This window comes from Phascolarctos cinereus, unplaced genomic scaffold (assembly GCF_003287225.1).
Source record: "Phascolarctos cinereus isolate Bilbo 61053 unplaced genomic scaffold, phaCin_HiC Scaffold_4;HRSCAF=312, whole genome shotgun sequence".
Lineage (NCBI taxonomy): Eukaryota > Metazoa > Chordata > Mammalia > Diprotodontia > Phascolarctidae > Phascolarctos > Phascolarctos cinereus.
In genome coordinates this window covers 4,159,684-4,183,868 of record NW_027555847.1, presented here as the reverse complement: position 1 = coordinate 4,183,868, position 24,185 = coordinate 4,159,684, and the positions used below count along the sequence as shown (strand labels likewise).

Here is a 24,185-nt window from a genome sequence, read left to right as displayed (position 1 = left end):
AGTAATCAATAAGTGCTTTTTCATTCCTCCATCCATCCGTCTCTGTCCCTCCATTTGCAGGAGCAGCTCTAAAAGGCCCAAGGTCTTCCATGGAAGCAGACCACAGGCTTCCTTCCCTGGCAGGGGCTCGCACACATCCTTACCTTGAAGGTGGCCTCAATGTGCAGCACCACGGGTACGGGGGAGCGCTCAATTTTACACAGCAGCTCCTGGCTCGTCACTCCAGGAACACCGCCAGTGAAATTCAATTCAAACTCACTCTTTTCATTAGGTTCTAGCAAAGGAAAAGACCACAAGGTCACGAGGGACACAAATTCTGGCAGGCTCTAGTTCAGGGACCAGAGGCGAGCCCCAGCAGTCACGTGTGCTAATTGAGGTGACTATGAGCGTGTTTCCGCCAGCCCCACCTTGAGGATTGCTCCAGGCTTTGCCACTGGCCCTTTTGCTGCCCACCATATTGGGGCCACCGGTCCTGAGTGCCCACCTCAACCTCCAAGATCCTCTAAGGCGGTCCCACCTTCGGCTGGTGCCTCTGATGCCATTCCTTGCCATATTCCTGTAGCATCGAGTTTCTGCCACTGGTCACACAGTGAGGCCCCCCTCATCCTTCCCCATGCCTCCACGGGACTCTGCCACCCCGTCGTGCTTTCTGTCTGTCTCTATCTCTCCCCACTTCTGTCTTTCTCCCCCCTCCCCTTTCCACTCTCTCTCTCTCTCCCTCTGCATTTTCAGAGCCAAGCTCCTTCCTCTTCCTCATCCCCCACTCTGCTTCCTTACCACCAGGCTTCTGTGCTCCCCCCTCTCCTGAATGTCCCCTCACCCCCAACTGTCCCGACCCCCGCTGGGATATTCATGCCCCGCCCCCCAAGGCTCTTCTCTGCTCAGCCTTCTTTCAGTCTCCACTCCTGCTCCATCACACCATACTGCCTATTCCAATGGATACAACAACCCTGAGGTGGACGATGCCCCAACTGACAGGCAGGGCCCCCTTTCGTCCTCAAGTTATCAGATCCCCCCATCTTTTTCTAGGTTGTCTTCTTCCCCCTTGAGGCCAGGGACTGTCTTTTGCCTAGAACACAGTATGTGGTTAAGCTAAACTGGCCTAGTGTGGTTCGCCACTCAACATTCATATTTTCTCTCTCTCTCTCTCTCTCTCTCTCTCTCTCTCTCTCTCTCTCTCTCTCTCTCTCTCTCTCTCTCCTCTCCCTCTCCCTCTCCCTCTCCCTCTCCCTCTCCCTCTCCCTCTCCCTCTCCCTCTCCGTCTCCCTCTCCCTCTCACTCCTCTGTACCCTAGAGCAAGAAGGCTTTCTTTCCACACCCGTCTCTGGCTCCCGCCCAGGCCCTCCCCATCATTCAGTACTCATCTCTATCTGCAGGACAGCCTAAGATGCTCGAAGTCAGGGGCCGACCCACTTTTGCGGCCGTATCCCCAGCGTCCAGCATGGCGCCTGCCTGGTACGTCCCGTGGGGTTGGTAAACGCTTGTTGACTGAATAATGGCCTTTCTCTTCAAGCTTCCAAGTACCCAGTGCACCCCCCGGAGGGCAGGGGGGCTTTGCTGTGTGGCTCCCTCTCCGGGCCCATCCCTCGGGGCCTCTCGCATACACGGGGGCGCAGTGATTCGCCTGCTGCCTCATCGCCACTGTGTTGTGGGCCCAGCTCGCTGCTGCAAAGCTACATTACCTATGACCCCCGTGCACGGCTCCACTTCAACGATGTGGCAGTCACTTATCTTCCCCCATGTGTACCAGATAGCAGATCTGCTGTTGTTCCACATCTACAGGACAAAGAAACCTGAAGCTTGGCTTAGGAAAGTACGTTCTGGTCTTAGCCCGGGGTCCCAGCCCCCGGGGAGCCCTGTGCTTCCCGAACCCAAGTCCTCAGTGTCTCCTTGTGGACATCCTCCAGAGAGCCAGCGCTCACGAGACAGCCGAGGCTGAGGCTGGGAGGTTACCGAAAGCTGGGGCGTGGTCCCCTGGGGCCGCGTCGGGCACACTTGGAGCCGAGACCCGGCGGGGCTTCGGGGTAAAGGTTGGCCCTCAGGAGGAGCCGGTGGAAGCCACCCCAGAGCGCCGGGACAAGAGACAAGGTCCCACCTTGAAGTCTTTCTTCACGTTGACTCCGATGTAGTTTTCTCCAGGAATGATAATGGCGTACGGTTCCAGGAGAATCTGGAAGGGCTCCACGGAGCCTTTCACCTCGATTTCCAGGGCAATGATGTCATCCATGGCACACGGTAATTCACGCATATTCTCGTTTTCTGGACTGTGCGAAAACAGGCACAGCCCATGAACCACCTGGACCCCAGAAGCCCTTTGCACAGACACTGATGGTCTGGACGCCACTTGTCGCTTAACATTTCCCTTGAGTTTTCCTTTAGTGTTAAAAGTTCCTCTCTTGGTCCCACTGCTCAGTGTGTAGCGCACACAACGAAGCTCCCACAGACTCTAAGACGGCCAGAGAGCTGGGAACAAAGGCAGCTCCCATGGCCCGGGAACCAGACCCTCCAATCATGGCAGACAAAGAAAACGGATCGGCCCTACGCCATAAGAGACAACGCCCACGAAGACTTCCGAAAAGTTCGCGAAGACTCATGGGAACTGAGCCGCAGGAAGCCAGCTGAACCAGGAAAACAAGGGACCCAATGTTACCGCTGACCACCAGAGCAGCGGAAAGGAAGCTGCTAGGAACCACGCCTCTCCCCGCAGAAGAGGTGGGAGGTGAAGTGCCCCTTGTTCCCCCTGTGCGTGGGGGCTCCGCTGCTGGAGGGCCGGGGGGAGCGGGAGGGCGTCATTCAGGAAGGAGCCAGGCAGGATGAGAACTCGCTGCGGAGGTGTCAAGTGGTGCCAGTAGACCCTGTGAGCCAGAGATGCCACGACTAGGTCTATGTGCCAAAGAAATCAAAGAACGAGGAAAAGGACTATATGGACAAAAACAGAGTAATTCTTTTGTGGTGGAAAGGAATCAGAAACTGAGCCAGTGACCATCCGTCGGGGAGTGGCTGAATGAGTTATGGTCCATAAATGGAATGTGCTCTAAGAAAGGAGCAAGGAGGGGGAAGGCAGCAAGCATTTATGAAGTACCTACTGCGTGCCCAACGCTAGGCTAAGCGCTTCGGAGATGTCACCTCGTCCGATGCTCACAGCAACCCCGGGAAGGGGGTATACTATGGTCTCCCTTTTACAGTCGAGGAAATTGGGGCAATCAGAGGTTAAATGACCTGCCCAAGGTCACACAGCTAGCACGCGTCTGAGGATGGATTTGAACTCAGGTCTTCCTGACTCCAGGCCCCACCTCTATCTACTGTGCCACCAGCTCAGAGGAACCTGGGAAGACTTCTATGAGCTGATGCAAAGGGAACTGGACAGAGTGAGGAGAACAATTTACACAATGACAACAACCTTATAAAGACAATTCTGAGAGATTTTAGAATTCTGACCAACAAAGTGACTGAGCACAAACCCAGAGGACCTTATTTATTGTTTTATTTTGGCTAGGCAATGGGGCTAAGGGACTTGCGCAAGGTCACACAGTTAAGTGTTATGTGTCTGAGGCCGGATTTGAACTCAGGTCCTCCTGAGTCCGGGGCTGGTGCTCTATGCACTGCCCCACCCAGCTGCCCCCAGAGGACTTTCTAATGAAGCATGCTACCACCAGCCTCCAGAAAAACAAGCTGGGGAAGAGTGGGGGCTGAAGCTTGTGTTTTCAGGGCTTGGAGTTATTTTTGCTTGACTACACATGTTTGTACTAGGTTTTGTTTTTCTTACTTTCTCATTTGTGGGGAGAAGAGAAGAAAGAAAGAATTTAGACCCAAAACTAAAGTGAATTAAAAAAAAAAACAAACAGGGAACACTGACAACTAGGAACCCCACGCTCCCTGGGAGGATTGTGCACACCCTGAAGGGCAGAAGTGCCCAGTAAATAACTGGCTGCCCATTTCACTGACCGGCTATTCAACCAATCAAAGAAGGCAAAAAACAGGCCCTCCCCTGATGCAGCTTACAATCTAATAGGAGAGACAACATACAAAGAGATAGACAAAGAGACAGAGAGATATAGAGAGAGAAATAGAGAGAGGTAGCTATAAAGAGATAAAGAGACAGAGATAAAGAGATAGAGATAGAGAGGGATAGAGAGATGGAGAGACAGAGAAGTAGAGAGAGATGGAAAGAGATAAGAGAGAGATAGAAACAGAGATGGAGATAGATAGAGAGGGATAGAGAGATAGAAAGACAGAGAGAGATAGAGAAATAGAGAGAGGTAGAGAGAGAGAGAGAGAGAGAGAGAGCGCTATCTAGACAGACCGACAGGTATGCTACTTATCTCTAACTATAGCTAGGATAAATAGGAAATAGTTAACAGTGGGAAGGCACTAGAATTAAGAGAGGCTGGGGATGGCTTCCAGTAAAAGATGCTGGGACTTAGAAGAAGGCAGGGAGGTGAGGAGGCCAAGTTGAGGAGGGAGGGCATTGCAGGGAAGGGTGGAAATGCCCAGAGACAATCCCAGAGACAATGGTGTCTTGTTCAAGGGACAGCTAGGAGGTCAGTGTCACTGGATTAAAGAGGACGTGCTGGGGAGTGAAGTGTGAGAAGACTGGAAAGGTGGAAGGGGGCTGGATTATGAGGGGCTTTGAATGCCAAAAAGCATTTTGTATTTGCCCCTGGACACAACAGAAAGCCACTGGAGTTAACTGAGTAGGGGGGGTGACATGATCAGAACTGTGCTTTAGGAAAATCACTTTAATGGCTGAATGGAGGATAGACTGGGGTGGAGAGAGACTGAGGCAGGCAGACCGCCCCTCCCAGCAGCTACTCCACAGTCCAGGGGTGAAGCGATGAGGTTCTGCACCAGGCTTGAGGCAGAGTCGGAGGAGAGAAGGGGGTGTGTTCAAGAGATGTTGCAGAGATGAAATTGAAAGGTCTTGGCAACAGATTGGAGGGTGTGTGTGTCTCTGTGTGTGTGTGTGTGAGAGAGAGAGAGAGAGAGAGAGAGAGAGAGAGAGAGAGAGAGAGAGAGAGAGAGGAGAGAGACAGAGAGACAGAGAGAGAGAGAGACAGAGAGACAGAGAGACAGAGAGAGAGAAAAGAGAGAGAGAGAGAGGAGAGAGAGAGAGAGAGAGGAGAGAGAGAGAGAGGAGGGAGACAGAGAGACAGAGAGAGAGAGAGACAGAGAGACAGAGAGAGAGAGAGAGAGAAAGAGAGAGAGAGAGAGAGAGAGAGAGAGAGAGAGAGAGAGAGAGAGAGAGAGAGAGAGAGAGAGAGAGAGAAGTGCAGGATGACTTCCAGGATGTGAGCCTCAGGGAATGGGAGGATGGGGGTGCCCTCAACAGTAATAGGGAAGGTAGGAGAGAGGGAGGTTTTAGGGGAAAAGAGAATGAGTTCTGTTCTGGACAACTGGACCTTTGTTTACTGTAGTTATACACAGAAGAACCACACAGCTCACTGGTGGCACCTGTCGCCTGAGGCTTTTTCCATGAAGGACTACAAGCAGGGACCAGCTCCTCCCGAGCCAGGCAAGCCCCTACACTGTTGGGGAAGCTGCAGATACGTTTGTCTTCCTGTCTGTGTTTAAGTGTGACTGGCTGGCACCAGGGAGAAAAGAAAACCCAGGAAATCCTCCCAAGGTATCAGTGCTTCTTAGGGCAATACTGGACCCTTGGAGAATTTTTTTTCCTTCAAGGGGTCTCATGGTTCTTGGGAGAGGGCTGGAAGGGTTACTGAACCCTTGAAGGAATATTTCCTGCTGGTGGGAGAGGGGCTCTGCTCCAAGCCAGGGAAGGGGGCCACTTTCTTTCTTTCTTTTTTTTTTGGCTAGCAATGGAGTTAAGTGACTTGCCCAGGGTCACAAAGCTAGTGAGTGTCAAGTGTCTGAGGCCAAATTTGAACTCAGTTCTTCCTGAATCCAGGGCCAGTGCTCTATCCACTGTGCCATCTAGCTGCCCTTTTTTTGGGGGGGGTAGAAGGGGGCCACTTTCAAAGGCCCCTTTGGGGAAGCCTAGAAACCACAGATCTTCTCAGTCTTAAAGAGGGTGAGACTAAAAATTAAAGCAAAATTAGCTATATACACATACATATACATATATACATGTATACATACATATATGTATCCCAGAATCTGACCTAAATAGAGGATTTTCCTTTGTGTGCACTAATTTCATTTATATCTCTCTTTGATTCTGTCTTGTCATATTATGTTTATTAACTTTTTCTTGGGGCTTGCTTAACTGAAAAAAAATTTGTTTTTGCCTTCAGAAATAATCTCTGTCTTTCTCTCTCTGATTCTGGCCAAGACAGAGAGGCAGACAAAACACAGATAAGAGGGAGTCTTTCTTCGATGGATTTGCAAGCTAATTTGAGGCTAAATTTATGACTGAACTGTAAGTTCTCTATTGTGAATTTCTGAATTATAGTTTGAATGTTTTTATAAACACTAAAATGTTTTAGTGAGTTTTAACTCTCTCTAGAATTTGAAAAAGAAATTAAACACTGAAAGTTACAAGGAAAATAACACTTAGATCTCTCATTACTCTTTACCTGGAGAGTGACAGACATTGTTTTACAGCTGGGAGAGGAAGGTCATTTCACTGACTAGAAGGAAGCTAATTTGAAAGTGGTGTCAGTGAAGTTTCAAAGTGAAGGAAAAAATAGGCTGCAGCTTACATTTTAAATAAATGTGACCCTTCAGAACTCCCTGCTATCATTAACTCTTTCCTGGTTCCCAAAAAAGAGACGTTTGTGTAAATCAGGGAAGAACCAAAAAGTAACAAGTTTTATTAGAACATCTCATTAGGCACTTGGGAGTTTTACTAATTAAAGTTAAGTGTTACTTCATTTTGAGGGAAACTGTTGAATGTGTGTGTTTTGCAAGTAGAAATTTTGCTGTAAGTTATATTAGACTCCCCATTTAGGTATGGATATTAATTGGAATAGAATTTGAACAACTTGTCAAGAAGAAAATGAGACTCCTACTAATTTTTATAATAGATACAATAGATTATATGCAAGTGCTAGGTGGGGCTTGGGGCTAGATCCACTCAAACCATGTGATACAGAAATCACTGACTCTGCTTTTGTTAACCAATCCCCGCCAGGAATTAAACTGACATTTTCTGCCTTAGGTGGCAGGAAAGGGCACAGACGAACTCAGATGCATCACCATAGGTGTGCGTGACAGCAAGAACAAGGGAAGGGGAAATCTGAACCTATACCTCCTCTCTACCCTGCTCCCGGGGGAGTTATACCCCTGAGAGCTACTCAACATCACATGACCACAGGTTAAAGAAAGAGAAGTTGGGACTTTGGGGAGCCAAGATGGAGGAGCAAGCAGTAAATCGCCACAACTCTCCCATATTCACCTTCAAACAACCATAAAATAGTGCCCCGAAACAAATCCTGGAACAGCAGAACCAGCAAAAAGACAGGGTGAAACAATCTGAGCCCAAGAAACTTGTAGGATTAACAAGAAAGGTCCATCTCATTCAGGTAAAAGGGGAGCGCAGTCCAGGACAGGAGGTGTCCCATCAAACCAGCAGCAAGACCCATCTCAGCAAACCAGCAGGAGATCCTGAGCCCAGTGTGGCAGAGCAGGCACACACCAACCCCAGGACCCGTACATGCCTCAGCATAGCCAGGGGAATGGGCAGATTCCAGCTCCAAGAACCTCCAAGTACTTCAGCACAGCCCCAGGCAAACAGGCAGACACCAACCCTCCTGGTGCCTAAGCAAATAGGCAGCACCAAGGCCAGCTCCCACCACGTGCTTCAATGTAGCCCCAAGGAAACCCAGAAATACCCCACCAGCCTCAGCACATGCCAGATACCAGCACTAGGACCCCCGGGTCAGCACCAGCCAAGCTGACAGACCCCTACAGCCCCCAGCAGTGCCAGTCACCCCCCACTCCATCCCCTCAGGGCAACATCAGTGCAGCAGCCGGTGCCTGTAGCCCCTGGCACAAGAAGCCTGAGACAGTGCCCCTTCCACCCTGGATGCTCAGATTTAAAAGAGAGGAAAAAGGCCAAAAAAGATGAGCAAAAAACAATAAAAAAGAATCTGACTACAGAAGGTTAGTATGGTAACGGAAGATAAAGACATGAGCTCAGAAGAGAACAACAATGTGAAAACACTCATGGGCAAAACCCTAAAGAAAAATGGGAAGTGGTCTCAAGCCCAGAAAGAACTCATGGAGGAGCTCAAAAAAGAACTTAAAAGTCATATAAGAGAGGTAGAAGAAAAACTGAGAAAAGAGATGAGAGTGATGCAAGGGAATTATGAAAAAAGAGTCAACAGCTTGGAAAAAGACAACAACTGCTTAAAAAGTAGAACTGGCCAAATGGAAAAGGAGATACAAAAATCCACTGAAGAAAACAACTCCTTAAACTATACAACTGGCCAAACAGAAGAGGAGGAACAAAAGCTAACTGAGGAAAACAACTCCTTAAAAGTTAGAATTGGGCAAGTGGAAGCTAGTGACTCTATGAGAGATCAAGAATCAATCAAACAAATTCAAAAGAAAAAAAAATGAGAAAATGTAAAATACCTCATGGGAAAAAACAACTGACCTGGAAAACAGATCCAAGAGAGACAATGTCAGAACCACTGGACTACCTGAAATCCATAATCAGAAGGAGGACCTGGATAGCATCTTTCAAGAAATTATCAAGGAAAACTGCCCTGATATACTGGAACCCAAGGCAAAGTAGACATTGAAAAAATCCACCAATCACCTCAGGAAAGACATCCTAAAATAAAAACTGCAAGGAACATTACAGCCAAAATTCAGAACTATCAGGTCAAAGAAAAAATACTGCAAGTAGCCAGAAAGAAACAAGTCAAATATCAGGGAGCCACAGTCAGGATTATACAGGACTTAGCAGCTGCACCATTAAAAGATCAGTGGTCGTGGAACATGATATTCTTGAAGGCAAAGGAGCTAGGACTACAACCGAGAACCACTTACCCAGTAAAATTAAGCATGATGCATCAAGGGAAAAAATGGTCATTCAACAAGATAGAAGGGCTTCAAGCTCTCATAAAGAGAAGACCAGAATTAAACCAAAAATGTGGTCTCCAATATCAAGTCCCAAGAGAAGCATCAACAGGTAAAAAAGGAAAAGAAAACCTAAGGGATTCAATAGAACTGAATTGCTTACATCCCTACATGGAAACAGACTTGTAATTCTTAAAAATTATATCACTAATAGTACGCTAGAAGGAATATACGTAGATAGAGGATATGGGTATAAGGTGAATTTGAGAGAATGACATTAAAAATAACTAAGGGATGAGAAAGAAGAATATCTTGGGTGCAGAAAGAACAGAGAGGCAGAATGAGGCAAATTATTTCACATGAAGGGTGCAAAAGACTTCTTTTTTAAATTAATTTATTTTTAGTTTTCAACAATCACTGCCATATGCTTTTGAATTTTAAATTTTTCTCCCCCTCCCTCCCCAAGATGGTGTGCAATCTGATATAGGCTCTACATATACATTCCTATTAAACCTATTTTAAATTAGTCATGTTGTAAGGAAGAATTAGAACCAATAGGAGGAACAAAACACAACAAGAAAAAAAGAGCAAATAGTATGCTTTGATCTGCATTTAAACTCCACAGCATTTTCCATCGTGAGACTTTTGGAGATGTCTTAGATCCTTGCATTGCTGAGAAGGGCTAAGTCTATCAGAGTTAGTCATCACATAATGTGGCTGTTACTGTGTACAATGTTCTCCTGGTTCTGCTCACTTCACTCAGCATCAGTCCATATAAGTCTTTCCCGGTTTTTCTGAAGTTCGCCTGCTCATCATTTCTTATATAGTACAATTGTATTACATTACATTTATATACCACAACTTGTTTAGCCATTCCCCAATTGATGGGCATCCCCTCAATTTCCAGTTCCCATAAAAGAATTCCCAAAAAAGGGAAAGATGGGAGGGTGGGAGATGGGCATTGCTTAAACCTTACTGTTATCAGTATTGGGTCAGAGAGGGAATAATATACACAATCAGTTTAATATAGAAATCTATCTTACACAACAGGAAAGTAGGAGGGGAAGAGATTAAATAAAGGCAGGGTGAGGTACTATCAGAAGGGAGGACAGATCAGGGGAGGTGGTAGACAGAAGCAAAACACTGTCGAGGAGGGAAAGGTTGAAAGGAGAGAGAGGACAAAAGGGAGGAAAAAGGGGTGGAGGGAAATACACAGTAATCATAACTGTGAATGTGAATGGGATGAATTCTCCCCAAAAATGGAAGCAGATAGCAGAATATGGACCAAAACCCAAAATCTTACAACATGTGATTACATGAAACACACTTGAAGCTGAGGGATACACACAGAGTAAACATAAGGGGCTGGAACAGAATCTATTATGTGTCAGCTGAAGTTAAAAAAAAAAAGCAGGGGTAGCAATCCTGATCTTAGACAAAGCAAAAGCAAAAATATATCTAATTAAAAGAGAGAAGGAAGGAAATTACATCTTGTTAAAAGGTACCACTGACAATAAAAAGCAAGATCAGTCCTGAAAAATAAATGCAGCAAGTGGTATAGCATCCAAATTCTTGAAGGAGAAGTTAAATGAGTTACAGGTTGACAACCAAACAAGAAATAGCAAGACTAAATGTAAAATAGATAATTTTGATTATATTAAATTAAAAGATTTTGTACAAACAAAACCAATGCAATCAATATTAGAAGGAAAGCAGAAAGCTGGGAAACAATCTTTACAGCCAGTGTGTCTGATAAAGGCTTCATTTCTCAACTATATGGAGAACTGAGTCAAATTTATAAGAATACAAGTCATTCCCCAATTGATAAATGGTCAAAGAATATGAACAAACAGTTTTCAGATGAAGAAATTAAAGCTATTTATAAGCATATGAAGAAGTACTCTAAATCACTACTGATCAGAGAAATGCAAATTAAAATGACTCTGAGGTACTACCTCACACCTATCAAATTGGCAAACATGACAAAACAGGAAAATTATAGATGTTGGTGAAGATGTGGGAAAATTGGAACACTAAGGCATTGTTGGTGGAGTTGCGAGCTGATCCAACCATTCTGGAGAGCAATTTGGCACTATGCCCAAAGGACTACAAAACTGTGCATACCTAGGTCTATATCCCAAAGAGATAAAAAAAAAAAGGGGGGGGAAAGGACCACATGTGCAAAAATATTTATCACAGCCTTTTTTATGGTGGCAAAATATTGGAAATTGAGGGGATGCCCATCATTTGGGGAATGGCTGAACAAGTGGTGGTATATAAATGTAATAGAATACTATTGTTCCATAAGAAATGACGAGCAGGAGGACTTCATAGAAACCTGGAAAGTCTTGTACAGTCTGATGCTGATTGAAGTGAGCAAATTAGGGTTAGGGTGCCTCGCGCATAGTGCAGACTCTAGAAATGCTTATTCCTCAGGCCCTTGGCGCCTTCTGCCCAGACCCTACAGGTGCTCCCTGACTGGCCTCCCTTCTCCTGACCGCATTCCAAAGTTTGACCGTTTCACTCCCCTGCCCAGTAAGTTCCTCTTGCCATTGGGTTTTATAAAAGACATGCTCCACTGTTTGACTTCTAAAATCCAGCACTGGCCTCCCCTTCTAAACGTTTTGCATGTGATTCTCTAAGATCCATTGGCTCTTCTCTGTCCACAATCCTCCATTCTCCTGCCTCTGCTCTTTTGCCCAGGCTGTGCTTCATGTCTATGATGCCATCTCTACTCTCTTCTGCCTCACATAATACCTAGCTTCCATCCAAATATAAAAAGTGGAAATCCCTACACCTTCAGCAAGCAATGTTATCTGTTTAATCAGAAAAAGATGATTTTCATAAAAGGATAACAACATGTTGATTTCTCATGGCCGGTATATGTTACGGAAGCAAAGTTTTACAAGAAACCTCCCTGAATTTTGAATCCCTTTCTGGTTCTGCATAAAATGTAAGTGGGAAAATTAAAGGGCCACAAACCAAGGCTTAGCGTGGAGATTCAGGCAAGTCCAGGATGTTGTGGGAGGCCATCTCAGGCAGGGTCAGATGGGAGGGCTCTAAGTGGCCATCATCACCCAAACACAGAGCCAGTGCTAGGCTCTGGAGAACAAGACTGATCCCCCCAAACCTGCATTCTGCCTGCATCGCATGAGAGGACCACCCTGGCCGCTCCGTCGGCCAATGCTGCCCCTGCCTAACCAAAGCAGGGGGAGTCACACTGCGGGGCCCTGTCTGTGACAAGATGGAGTCTGCACTGCCCCAGAAACACACAGAAGGGGCAGAGATTTGGGCAGCCTCCAAGCCCGGCCAAGGGCACGGTCCAGATCACCCCCCAACCCCTGAGGCCAGCAGCTGGCAGGGCCATGAGCGCGAGCAGGCCTCCTCCCAAGGGCAAAAACGGGCAGGTGTTAGTTTTCAGGCCCCTACAGGCTAAGGAAAAGAGGAGAGAAGTCTCCTGACCCCTCCTGCTGGGGCGAGGGATGCTCTCTGCTTACCAAATGGGGTCAGGGACCTCCTCCAGCACAATCTGGATCACACTGTGGTAGTTTTTCAGCTGGAAGACAAAAGGTGCCCGGATGAGCCCCTGTCCTCTCCCTGTGGGTCTTGGGGAGCTGGGAGGGGGGAAGGACACATCTCTCCACTAAGGATCTCTGGAACAAGGACAGGAAATGCCCTGAGGGCCCATCGAGTCCAGGCCTCTGGTTTGACAGAGGAGGAAATGGAGGAAGTCCAGATTTGGCAGGGGCAAGGGGGAGACTTCAGCTGCCTTTCCCATAAACTTCTTGTGAGAATCAAACAAAATGATCCATGTACAAAAGTCTTGTAACCAAAAAATGCTACACAAATATAGACTATTAGGAGGGACATTATTAGAAATGAGAAAGTCCCCAAACAGTCAAAATCCACTAAAATGATTTTTGTCTCCTGCTTCCCCCTCGTCTCCTCCTAAAACAGAAAGGGACAGCCCAAGGAGAGAAGCAGAGAAGCCCAGATGCGGAAGGCTGCCCGTGGTTGGGAGGTCACCAGGGTAGTGGGAAGGCAGCCGGCCAGGCTTGGCTGCCTAGCTTGCGTTCTCTCGGACTACACTCTGTCCTTCCCTCAACGTTATTAGACAAAATGTCAGAATCGGCCTTCACAGCACTCCCCGGAGGGTGGACATGCCACGCTCTCCTTTTTACCTGCTCGGGCGAAAAGCTCAGGATGAACTCATGGTCGGCATGAGGCTGAAGGCTGCCCTTCCTGGGAGTGACGTAGAAGGCGGTCTCGGAGTCAGGGTAGTACCTGATGTCCTCAGAGCTCCAGATCTCTCCTGGCATCAGTGGCAGCAGATTGGGCTTCGTAATCTGCCAGTGAAAGGGCAGGGCCACATGCCTGCGGCAGAGCAAAGACCTCATGAAGCCACAAGAAAGGGATCAGAGCAGCCTTTGTCCTCACCTAGGACTGGCCAGGTCTCCTCTGACAGCAGGAGCCCTGGGGGGCTGGCGAGGAGGACCCCGACTCTTCCCCTCACGGGGTCTCATCCAAAGCACCACAGGGCCTCGATCCCCAATTTTTACAGTGAAAAGGGGGAACAAGTGGGCAAAGTGATGTGAGGCCATAAGGTGGCCCACCTACTGCAAGGCCACGAAGCCTGCTCTAAATGCAGCTTCCAAAACCTTCCTGGAGGTCTTACCCCCACCATCCTGGGACTGAGAAACCTGCTGAAGGCCACCGGAGACTTTGTGTGTGGCAAAACACAAGGAGGGACTTCTAAGTCATGACTTCCAAAGCTCATGCTTTCACAACATCATGAGACATCTCTTATCCCATCACACATCAATCTCCACCAATACTGGCAAAAATGCTCTGCTGCCCCAGGAAATACCATAGAGCCAGGCCCTCTCAGAGTCACTTCTTAGGAAAGCCCATCTGGCAAGACCTATCAAAGGAAACTTCCGTGCACTCCCCCACCAAGTTCTACTGGGAACAGCCCCGAAGCCAAGCCAGGCGAGGACCACTTACGTCAGGTTTCTTACAATGAGGTGTTTTGAGGTTGTCGTCTGGATATTTTGGGACTCAAAGCGGATGAAGTGCTGAGCAGTCAGGTCCGTGAACTCCCCCGGCTCAGGATGGCTGGCCTCACCAGACACATAGAGGAGTTCCAGGGCAACCAGCTGACCAGTTCCTGGGAAAACAGGCTCATGATGTCACAAATGCTCCATGACATTCGTCCACCTGGAGCAGGGCTGTGAGGATCTGTGTGGGGCTCCACCCCACCTCCGCTCTGCCAGTCCGTAACATCTTACTTCTGGCTCTTCCTGGGGCAGTCACCTGGCTTGCGCTGCAGGAGGGAAAACTCACTCAGTGTCGATCAGAACTAGAGCATAATTGGGTAGATGCAAAACCAAAACCCAGCATACATCCACATATACCAACAGCCCACATAATAAATTTTCATTCCAAAAGAAATGATTTTTGGATTATCTGCTGTTGGCTGCAGGTAAGCAAATGATAAATCACATGAACGTTTAACACTAGTGGTGACTATTTATTTACATTTTGTGGCTTAACAGATTCCTGTTGGATGACTGCTTTCACCTAGCAAATGAGCATCTAATAATGGGAAAAGGTTGGAAGAGAATTGGAAAGTTCGGGTGACTGGTGCCCCCTGGAAGCAGATGGGTCTAAGAAGTTGGATTTTAATCGGGGGGAGGGGGGGGATGATGAAGAATGAAAGCCTGAGGTCCAATGGCTTAAAATCCAGGAAGTCTGGAAATGGCCTAGGAAACTGTGCTCTGTTTGTGTTCCTGCTGGAAGCCGTCGACCCCTGTGTTGAAGGCAACTCCTATGTCCCTGTGTGAGAAGGCAGAAGGGCCCTCTTGCAGTCAATCTTACTCAAGAAGCCCAAGTCTGGGGAGGAAGAAATGGTCCAAGAGCGGGACCATTCGTTAAGGGCTCACCAGGTGCCAAGTACTCTGATGGGCACCAGACACTTACAATCAGTACTGAGAAGCCAAGGGGGGAGAAATGGGTGTCACCTAAGAGAGGCCTGAAATAGTGACGTGATGTAAGGGTAATGAACAAAGTGAACCAAGATTTCAGTGCAAAAGAAGAAAAGATGAGTTCTCTGTCATCACTGCTGCTTGGCAGCATGGGATTCATGCTCATGGATGCTGAAAACTTGTACAGAAGGAGAAGAGATAAAAGCCGCTGGGCTGACAGGATACATCAAGAGGCCAAGTGAGGATGGGCATGTCAGGCAACTCCTTTAAACTCAGCTACTAAATCAAACACAGGCTGCACTCTGTACTGGTGGTGACCCTTTGTGGCCAACTCTTCTCTCTGTTGGACACTGTCTTCTCTCTAGGTTTTCAGGACGACTTCTCCTACTCCCCACCCCACCCCATTCTCTGACCTTTCCTTCTCATCAGCTCCGATGTATTTAATTACCATCTCCACGCTGATGAGTCTCAAATCTACCTTTTCCTGCTCCAATCTCTCTGCTGACCTCTAATCTTGCATCTTCAACAGCCTTTCAGATATCCCCAATTGGATGTCCATCTTGAACTCAATATGGCCAAAATAAAACTTGTTATCTTTTCTCCACCCCTACTTCCCCTCTCCTACCTTCCCTATTACTGTAGAGGGCACCTTCATCCTCCCAGGCTCACAACCTAGGAGTCATCCCAGACTCCTCACTCTCTCACCCCCCCATATCCAAGATGGTGCCAAGCCTATCCATTTCACCTTTGTAAGACTTCTCATTGATTTCACCTCTGCAGCCTCTCTGGTCAATTTCACTTCTGTAGTACTTCTGGTCGATTTCACCTCTGCAGCATCTCTCAAATACCCTTCTCTCTTCCAACGCTGCCCTCAACTTAATGCAGAATCTCATCACCTCACACCTTGACCATTGCAAGAGCATGGTTAGGGGGCGGTCTGCCTGCCTCTAGTCCCTCCCACTCCAGTCCAGCGTGTGCTCAACTGTCAAAATCATCTTCCTAAAGTGAAAGTCTGACCATGTCATTCAATAACCTCTGGGATTGAATACAAAATGCTCTCTTCCTTTCCAGTCTTCTTATACCTCACTCCCCACCACATATTCTTTGATCCAGTAATACTGGCCTCTTGTCTGTTCAGTGAACAAGTGCTCCTTTTCTCTGGCCATCCCCCAGGCCTGGAACACTCTCCCTCTTCTGCTGACTACTGACCTCCCTGGCTTCCTATGAGTTCCAGCTAAAATCTCTTCTGTAAGAAGCCTTCTCCCATCTCCCTTAATGACACAGTTGAGAGAGAGAAGTGTAAAGTCCTGAACTTGGGTTCACACCCTACAAAAGTCCAGGATCAGAGATGTGTGGCTCTACAGGGTCTCACATCAATTAGACTTGGGCTTCTAGCCAACTGCCAACTTGACACGAATCAGCATGAAGTGATCTTAAGTGGGCATCAAGAAAAAAGCTGGAAAAGTGAGTCTGAAACCAGGTCAGGGGGCTAGTCTGAAGAACTTGGGAGGGACTGATCAGAAGGAGAGATGACTTAGTGGTGACATAATCCTTATCCTCAAACATCTGACAGGCTAGCATAACAAAGATGAATTAGATTTCCTGTACTTGGCCCCAGAAGGCAGAATTAGGACCAGGAGAAGTTGCAAGGAAATAAATGTGTTACATAATATAAGAACTCCCTAACAATTGGATCTGTTTGAAATGGAATGGGTCACCTCATTCAGGTAATGAGTTCCTCATCACTGCAGGTATTAAGAAAAGAGCCTGCATGGCCACAGTGACCTGTAAATCACAGCCAGGGCTGAGGAGGCGTGGCGCCTAAGAGTCTGAGCCAGCGGAGGTTACCAAACACATAAATGCTAACGCCAGGTCGCCACTTGGACATTCTTCAACTGACTTTCCCAACAAAACAATTTCCCTGTGGATACTGAGAATGTGCAGGGTCAGCATTCACATCTGCACTTCCACACACGCAAAACACCAAATAATATAAAAAAAAGACTAAGCAATTAAAAAAAAAAAAGGGCAGCTCAGTAGCGCAGTGCATAGAGCACTGGGCCTGAAGTCAGGAGGACCTGAGTTCAAATCCGGCCTCAGACCAACACTTGACATTTATGAGCTGTGGGACCCTGGGCAAGTCACTTAACCCCAACTGCCTAAGCAAAAAAAAAAAAAAAGACTAAGGAACAGGAAGTTAGGTGGCACAGTGGAAAGAGTCCAGGATTTAGAGTCAGGAAGATCTGAGTTCAAATTTTGCCTCAGCTATTTACTTAGCTGTATAACCCTGGGCAAGTCACTTAACTCCTCTGGGCCTCAGTTTCCTCCTCTGTAAAATGGGAACAACAACAGTTCCTACTTCACAGAGTCATAAGGATCAGATGAGACAATATGTATAAGGCTCTTGGCAAACCCTGAAGCACTCTTCAAATGCTCACTGTTGTCATGTTATTGGACCTCACCCAACCTGCACTGTCCCTGGCAGCTCATGGGAGGGCCCCCCTATTTCCCAGAGTCACTGGAAATCTTGGCCCCAGCTCTGAGCAGTTCAGCCTCAGGAACAAGCCTCTATAATTAGGCATGTGGCGGGCTCCCAGTTGGCTCTCACCCGCATTTAGCACTTGGCTAAGGAGCCGACCGGTAAGGGCCTAAACAAGGTTCTAAGACCCGGGGAGGGAAAACTGCATATCAGCCTGAAAGGGACAAGCCATCTTCAAGAGAAGCAGACTCGCTGTAAAGGGGCTGGGAGATTTTCTTCAGAGAAGGAAGGGCATTAGGTTCTCCCATACCCAGACTGACAAGTTAAATGCAACAGCCACTTTGAGGCTATGTCTAATAACAACAACGCCGCCTTTCGGCATTCACACAGACGGCTCTAAACTTCACCAAGGGCCCTTTTTGTACACTGCCTCTTCTGAACCTCACTCACCACAACCCTGGGAGGCATTTTACAGATGAGGAAACTGAGGCACAGAGTGAAGTAGTGACCACAGCAGTGTTTGTGAGTAGGGAAATGACAATGCCCCCAGCATGGCTTTGGGCATTGTGCTTGACATGCTCTTACCAAGGTGACCGCCTTCCCTAGGGTCAAGTCCCAAACAGAGAATGCCTAGCCCCTAGAAGCCAGGAATTGCCCACTTGTTTCTGAAAATCCAGCACCTCACACATTGCTTTGTAGATAGTAAGCACTTAATAAATGCTTGTTGGCTTGGCATGGAAAAGCCCACCCCAGTGCTCGATAAACAAGACTATCTCATAGAATCAGCATAGTCCTCCTTAGGCAGTTAATCAAACAAATACCCCTATCCCAAAACAAACAGAGGCTGTCTCACAGAAGACCAAACCCTTGAAAATGGTTACATCCTTCAGAGGGTCCTCAGAAAAACATCCCAACTCAAACCAATTCTCAACACGTCTTTGGGGTCAGACTTCCTAGGATCAGGGAACTCAGAGGGACCCAAGGTCATCTCATCCAACCCCATCATTTTAAGGGGAGGAAACTGAGGTCCAAAAAGAGAGACCGATTTTGCAAAGTCACCCAGTGATTTGGTAGCAAGCAGCTGGGTCTACGCTACCATCCTCACCTCCCAAGCCCTAGGCCCCGGTTCTCTCCTTCTCTAATCTACACTATGGAGGGCACGGCCATGGCCATTGGCTAAAAGGTCCCCCTTTTCAGGCAGTGTCCTGAAAGAGTGAGTAGTGATCTAACAGAGGAGGAGTAACCCTTTGGGGCTGGGGGGGCAGCAGCTGATCCAAAGAGCCGCTTTGGGGCAGGCTAGCGATGTCAAGGAAACATAGAGGGGAGTGTTCCAAGCCTAGTCCATGAGGGCTTGGGCCTCTCGACTACTTGCCAGGTGCCCTCCAAGCATGTGCTCAGCATTCCCAGCCTTGGTGGAAACCACAGGAGGCCCCCATAAGAGACAGAAAACCAAGACACATGGTAGGGGTAGCTGGGAAAAAGAACTGCATTTGAGGGTGGCAGATTCAATCGGTTTTAGCCATACTAGCTCAAGGTGATGGTTGGACACCTAGGTGAGATGTCCCATAGACCCCGGAAAAGGTGAATGAGATGGAGCTTGGAAAATGGGTAGGCTGAGAAGAGAATGTGAGAGACGCCTATGCTGACACGACAGATGGTGAATGAGCTGTGCCAGGCAGTACGAATGGACAGGTGGTCTGTCACTCAGTCATTATTCTTGGAGCACCTACTATGTGCTAGGGGATGAGAATACAAAAGTAAGAGTGAAACGGTTCTTTGCTTCCTCAAAAACTGGCCTAATGCGACAGACAACCCATAGACATATGAGAATCCATACAAATGAACGCAAGGTGGTGATGGGAGAGAGGGATCAGGAAGGACTGGGTGTAAAAAGTGGGATTTTAACCGAACTGTGCAGGAATAGAGAAATCCCAGGAGGCAAAGGTGAGGAGCAGACTGGACGTGCAGAACAGGGAGGAAGCAGAGAGCTCTGGACAGCACAGTTGGTGGGGGTGCTCTGTGTAATGAGGCTGGGAACATGGGAAGGGATGAGGTCGTGGCAGGCTTTACGAACTGGAGAGAAAAGTTTCTATTTGATCCTGAAGATAACAGGGAGACATAGGAGTTTGCTGAGCAGGGGAATGACATGACCAGACCTATGCTTTTGGAAAATCATTTTGGCAGCTGAGTAGAAGACTGATTGGAGGGGTGAGAGCCTAGAGGCAGGGATTCCAGTTAGAAGGGGGCTGCCAAAATGGAGGTGAGAGGCGACAAGGGTCTGAAGGAGGGAGAAGCAATAAACCCAGCCAACCCCAGCTCAACCCAAAAAGGGAAGCTGCAGTAGAAGTAGGACTGAGCTCCCAGTCAGCAGGCCCACACGCTCCCACAGGTGGCAAACAGACCTGAAATGATGACTTCTTTGATCTGACAATTGTCACATACAATGATGAAAGATTTCTCCACAGTTTGCAGGGAAGTTGGAAGAAACAACACCTGAAAGAGAGAGCCCATGTGACTGACCATGATGTTGCCCCGACTTCCTGCCAAGAAAGTAACCCTAAAGAATCTTCCTCCCCTTCCCCCAATGCTAGAGCCAGACCCAGGAGGAATGGCCAGAAGGGCCTGATGGCCAGGGTGTCACCTGGGGCCACAACTCCTGAGACAGAGTAACAAAACCAGTAACGAGGCACATTTGCTCCTCTACCTGCTTTTTGCCACATTCCTGGGAAGAGGCTGGACTGGAGGGGAAGCCAAAGGTATTGAGCAATCACCCGAGGGTGCCACAGATTAGAGCAAGGTTCCAGGTCCCAAGGAGGCCCACGTGCTGCCCTCCTGACAACTGGCCTCTCAGCACCCCTAGGTAGAAGGACATCCTGCAGCACAGCACGGCACCCATGAAAGCCCTCTCCTGCCACGGGACTCGTCTATGAGCAGGTTACCTCTAAGAGAAAACAAACTCAGGGCCTATCACCCCAGAGACTAGCTCTAGTTTGGTAGGGAGGGCAACCTCAAACAGAGGACTTGTCCAATCAGCACTTGGCTTCCTGCCCAGGGGCAACAAGTGGGGGAGAGTTCTCCTTCAGTAAATAGGCTCTTGACGAGCTTTCCTTGGTTTTCTGCTCTCTAATCATGCCCCTCTCTTCTCCCCAGTTCCTAAAGCTGGTATACCCAAGCCAGTCCAGGGAGAGACGAGGGTGCTCCTGCACTCTGAGGGGCTCTCCAACACTTGCTGGACCAAGCGCCTTCTGCGTCCTCTAGGCTCATTCCCCTCCTTAGGTCAACTGTTTAGCCTAACTGTTAGGGTCACTGGGCTGCCTTGCTCATTCCTCCTTAGCTCTCCTCTCCCTCAGGTCAAAGGCAAACATGCTATTCCAGGCCTCCAGGAACCAGAGAAGACTGGCTTAACCCTGCCTGGGCCCCACATCTACCTACTCTGGCTTCAGGTAAAATACTGCCTCCTGGCAACTCCAAGACCCAGGCGTGTTTCCTAGGCTCCACCCCCTATGAATTCAGGACTGCCTCTTACTCAGGCCTTTTCAGAGGGCCCTTGAGAGCCACCCGTAGCTCCCATCTCCTCAGCTAGGCTCGGCTTCCTTTCTCTGCCCCTCTCCACTCCAAAGGCTTTGCTTAGCAGCCTGTTTATCCTGGTGCTAGGCCGATTCACCTTAGATGGAGCCTCACTTGTTCTTTCACACTGATGATGTGACTAAGAAGGTCCTCAGCTTTCCCCAAGAAAAAAGGCCCTCTCCTCCTTCCCGATTTTGCGATTCACCCTGATGTACTCAGGAAAAATACGATTGAGGACATCATAATGGCCTTGTGGGGTTTATGAGAATGAGTCCCACTGGACAGGTAGGAGCAGTGAGAGGGATTAGAGCAGCCACCGCCTCCGGTGAAGGACACTGCTCACACATGGGTCACCGGGGCTCTGATTGGTAAACCTCTTGGAGAACGTCACGGCATAGGCACATACGGGCATAATTCTGGACCTGAAATCTACCCTGGCTCAAAAATGGGGCTCAGAGACACTAGGCCTAGAGAACAGTGCAGGGTCGACCTGTAACCTCCAGATACTAACCAGACATAGCAGAGTCCACAGCCTGCCCCGCTGGGGGTCTCTCCCCCTTGTCCCTTCCTGTGGCCTCTCCTCCTCATTGTCCATCAGTCTTCCCTTTGCCACTGTCTCTCCATTTGCCCTTCCAATAAGCATTTATTAAGTGCCATATGGTGCCAGGTGTTGGAAACAGAGACAGGAACAGAGGGAGCCGCCTTCTCCCTGCCGCCGGGAGCTGACTCTTTACCCGGGATACAATGCCACAGATAAGAAAGTGTAAAGTGTATGCAAAGGCATTGGTAGGGTGCCAAAAGTGCCGAGGAGGAGGGCAGGTCACGGATAGGAAGGACACAGCATCCACGGATTCCCAAACAGCAGACCAAAAAAATGGCAGAAGGAGGAAGGGAACGAGTCCAGTTGTGGGGGTGTCTGTGCAAAGATGGGGGCGGTGTTGGGCAGGAGCACAGAGTGTATGGAAGGGCAGTGTGTGAGCCCGGCCTGGACCAAGGCTGAGGCCTCATCCTTCCCTAGGTCCCGAGGGCGAGCTCCTACCAGGGTTCTTGGTCTCCCACAAACAGAGCAAGCAAACACCAGCTCCAGGCCCTGCCCCTGTAAGTGCCAAGAATCTGAAAAAGAGGGGAGCAGCTGCCTCACCCTGAGCCAGAGAAGGAGGGACGGCACCCCCCCGCCCGAGCCGGCGAAGGAGAGATGGCCCCCCTGCCCGAGCTGGTGAAGCAGAGACAACCTGTGATGCTGGGGCATGGGGAACACGGCCCCAGTGTGAGAGAGAGTGTGAGCACACACCAAAACCTGTCCCTCCCAGTCCAGGGGAGCAGGCCCTGGGCATCTCTTTAGGACATGGTGGTAGCTCTTCAAGGGACATTCTCTCCCTCCCAAACAGGAAGAACAACACAGCACTTTCGTCGCCCATCACCCCATTTCACAGGTAGGAAACTGAGGCGCTCAAAGGTCATTGGCCTTTCCAAGGTCACTCAGCCTGGAAGTGTCCGAGGCTGCCAGGTGGGCGCTGGAGCAATCATCATTTATTAAGCCTCTGCTCTGTGCCAGTGGTGCCGTGGACACAAGAACAAAGAAGGAAGAAGACATGAGGACCTCTTCCTTGGGCAGGGGACGGGCTTTGTCGATTTTTTCTGAATGGAGCCAAGTCTCTGGTTCCCAAGTACAAAGTACTCAGAACCTGAGCTAAGGTGTCAAATCAAACTGTGCCAACACACTAGCTCCCTGAGCCCCAGGACCCAAGTGGGGACCCCCAGGAGCCTAAGAGGAAACACTACAGCCCGTGGGAGGAAGGGCCCAGACACAGCTCAGTCTCTAGAGGGGGGATCCCTAATGACAAAGGAAACCTGCCCACAGCATGCCCCCCCCACCGTTCCTCCAAGCCAGAGACTGAGTCCTACACTAGAGGAACCATTCTCCATCACCCATAGAAAGCTAAACCTGGGAAAATCTCAAACTCGGGGAGTTGGGGCTGTCCCTTCCCTTGCACACCTTCCCCAGTCACTGTCAGGGCATTCATTTGATTCGAGCCGCTAACAGCTCTGGGGAAAGGGAGGAGTCTAGACGTCTGGAGCCGAGGCACCAAACCCACCTCTCCACCGGAGAGCAAAGCAAACTCCTCGGGCAGCTGCTAAAGTTCCCAGGAGCCAAGCCTTGGAATAGGAGGGACCTCAGAAGGGGTCTCCTGCAGCTTCCTCCTTTTAGAGACATGGGAGCTATGGCCTCCAGGCATGAGCTGACCCAGTAACAAGCAGCAGTACTGAGACCTGAGCCCAGTTCCTTTGCCTGCAGATCTAACCCGTTCTTCCACCATGCCATCTCCTGTCCGGGGTGCATGAGCAGGGAGAGAGGACAAGCTCTGTTTCGCACGCTCTTATTTGGGAGGGAATATCAGATGGAGAGGGTGGAGAAGTCAGGCTAGAGGCGAAGCGATTCTGAAGATAGATAGAGGGATGACAAAATGGCGGTCAAGGATAAGTCCAAGGAGATGAGCACAGTTAACGAACAAGCATTCATTATGTGCCAGGCACTGAGCTGAGTGCTGGGGACACAAAGAGAGGCCAAAGCTAGTCCCTGACCTCAGGCCAGGAGCTTTCTGTCCACAACCAGGTACAGCCAAGGGAGAGGCAGAGCAGAGGAAAGACTCTCGGAGAGGAGGAGGCACTGGAAAAGGGGCAACGGGGATACCCAATGTGAATCTGAGCTAGCGGAGGAGGGCAGGCATCTAAGCCAACTCGAGGCCCAGGATGAAGATTCACAGAAGTGATCAGAACAGAAACACATTTGGCATAAATAATAACAATTAACCATACTGCATTTCCCCCATTGGGGTCATTCAGATGGCTCAATTTCTTTGCACAATAAATGACCTCCAGGTAGCAGATCCCTGATTAGAAAGTGCAGAAAGGAATGAACAGAAGAGCTCCAGAGCTTCGGTCAAACCCCAGCCACCGGCCCAGAGAGTCTCCAACCCACCCCAACCCCCTACCTCCAGGAGCAGCTCCTGTCCTGGGATGAGCTCAAAGACAGCTGGCAGGACTCCAAAGGGCGCCTGTTCCACAAAGCCAACATTAGCGACCGCCTGTGGAGAGTAAATCAGACGCTGACCCGGGAGGAGATGTCAGTCCTCCTCCTCCTTTTCCTCCTCTCCCCAACGCCATTTTGT

At 48.9% G+C, this 24,185-nt stretch overlaps 1 protein-coding gene across 1 annotated transcript in view; it reads right to left on the bottom strand.

Moving 5' to 3' along the window:
• Positions 1-24,185, bottom strand: part of DLEC1 (DLEC1 cilia and flagella associated protein) — a 77,568-nt gene that overhangs the window by 38,735 nt on the left and 14,648 nt on the right. The window contains exons 14-21 of the mRNA XM_078151671.1: positions 24,009-24,101; positions 19,851-19,941; positions 13,990-14,152; positions 13,167-13,359; positions 12,483-12,541; positions 2,096-2,264; positions 1,683-1,776; positions 144-274 (exon numbers count right to left, since the gene is read on the bottom strand). Coding sequence (XP_078007797.1) covers positions 144-274; positions 1,683-1,776; positions 2,096-2,264; positions 12,483-12,541; positions 13,167-13,359; positions 13,990-14,152; positions 19,851-19,941; positions 24,009-24,101 — 993 coding nt within the window. The remainder of the gene's footprint in view (positions 1-143; positions 275-1,682; positions 1,777-2,095; positions 2,265-12,482; positions 12,542-13,166; positions 13,360-13,989; positions 14,153-19,850; positions 19,942-24,008; positions 24,102-24,185) is intronic.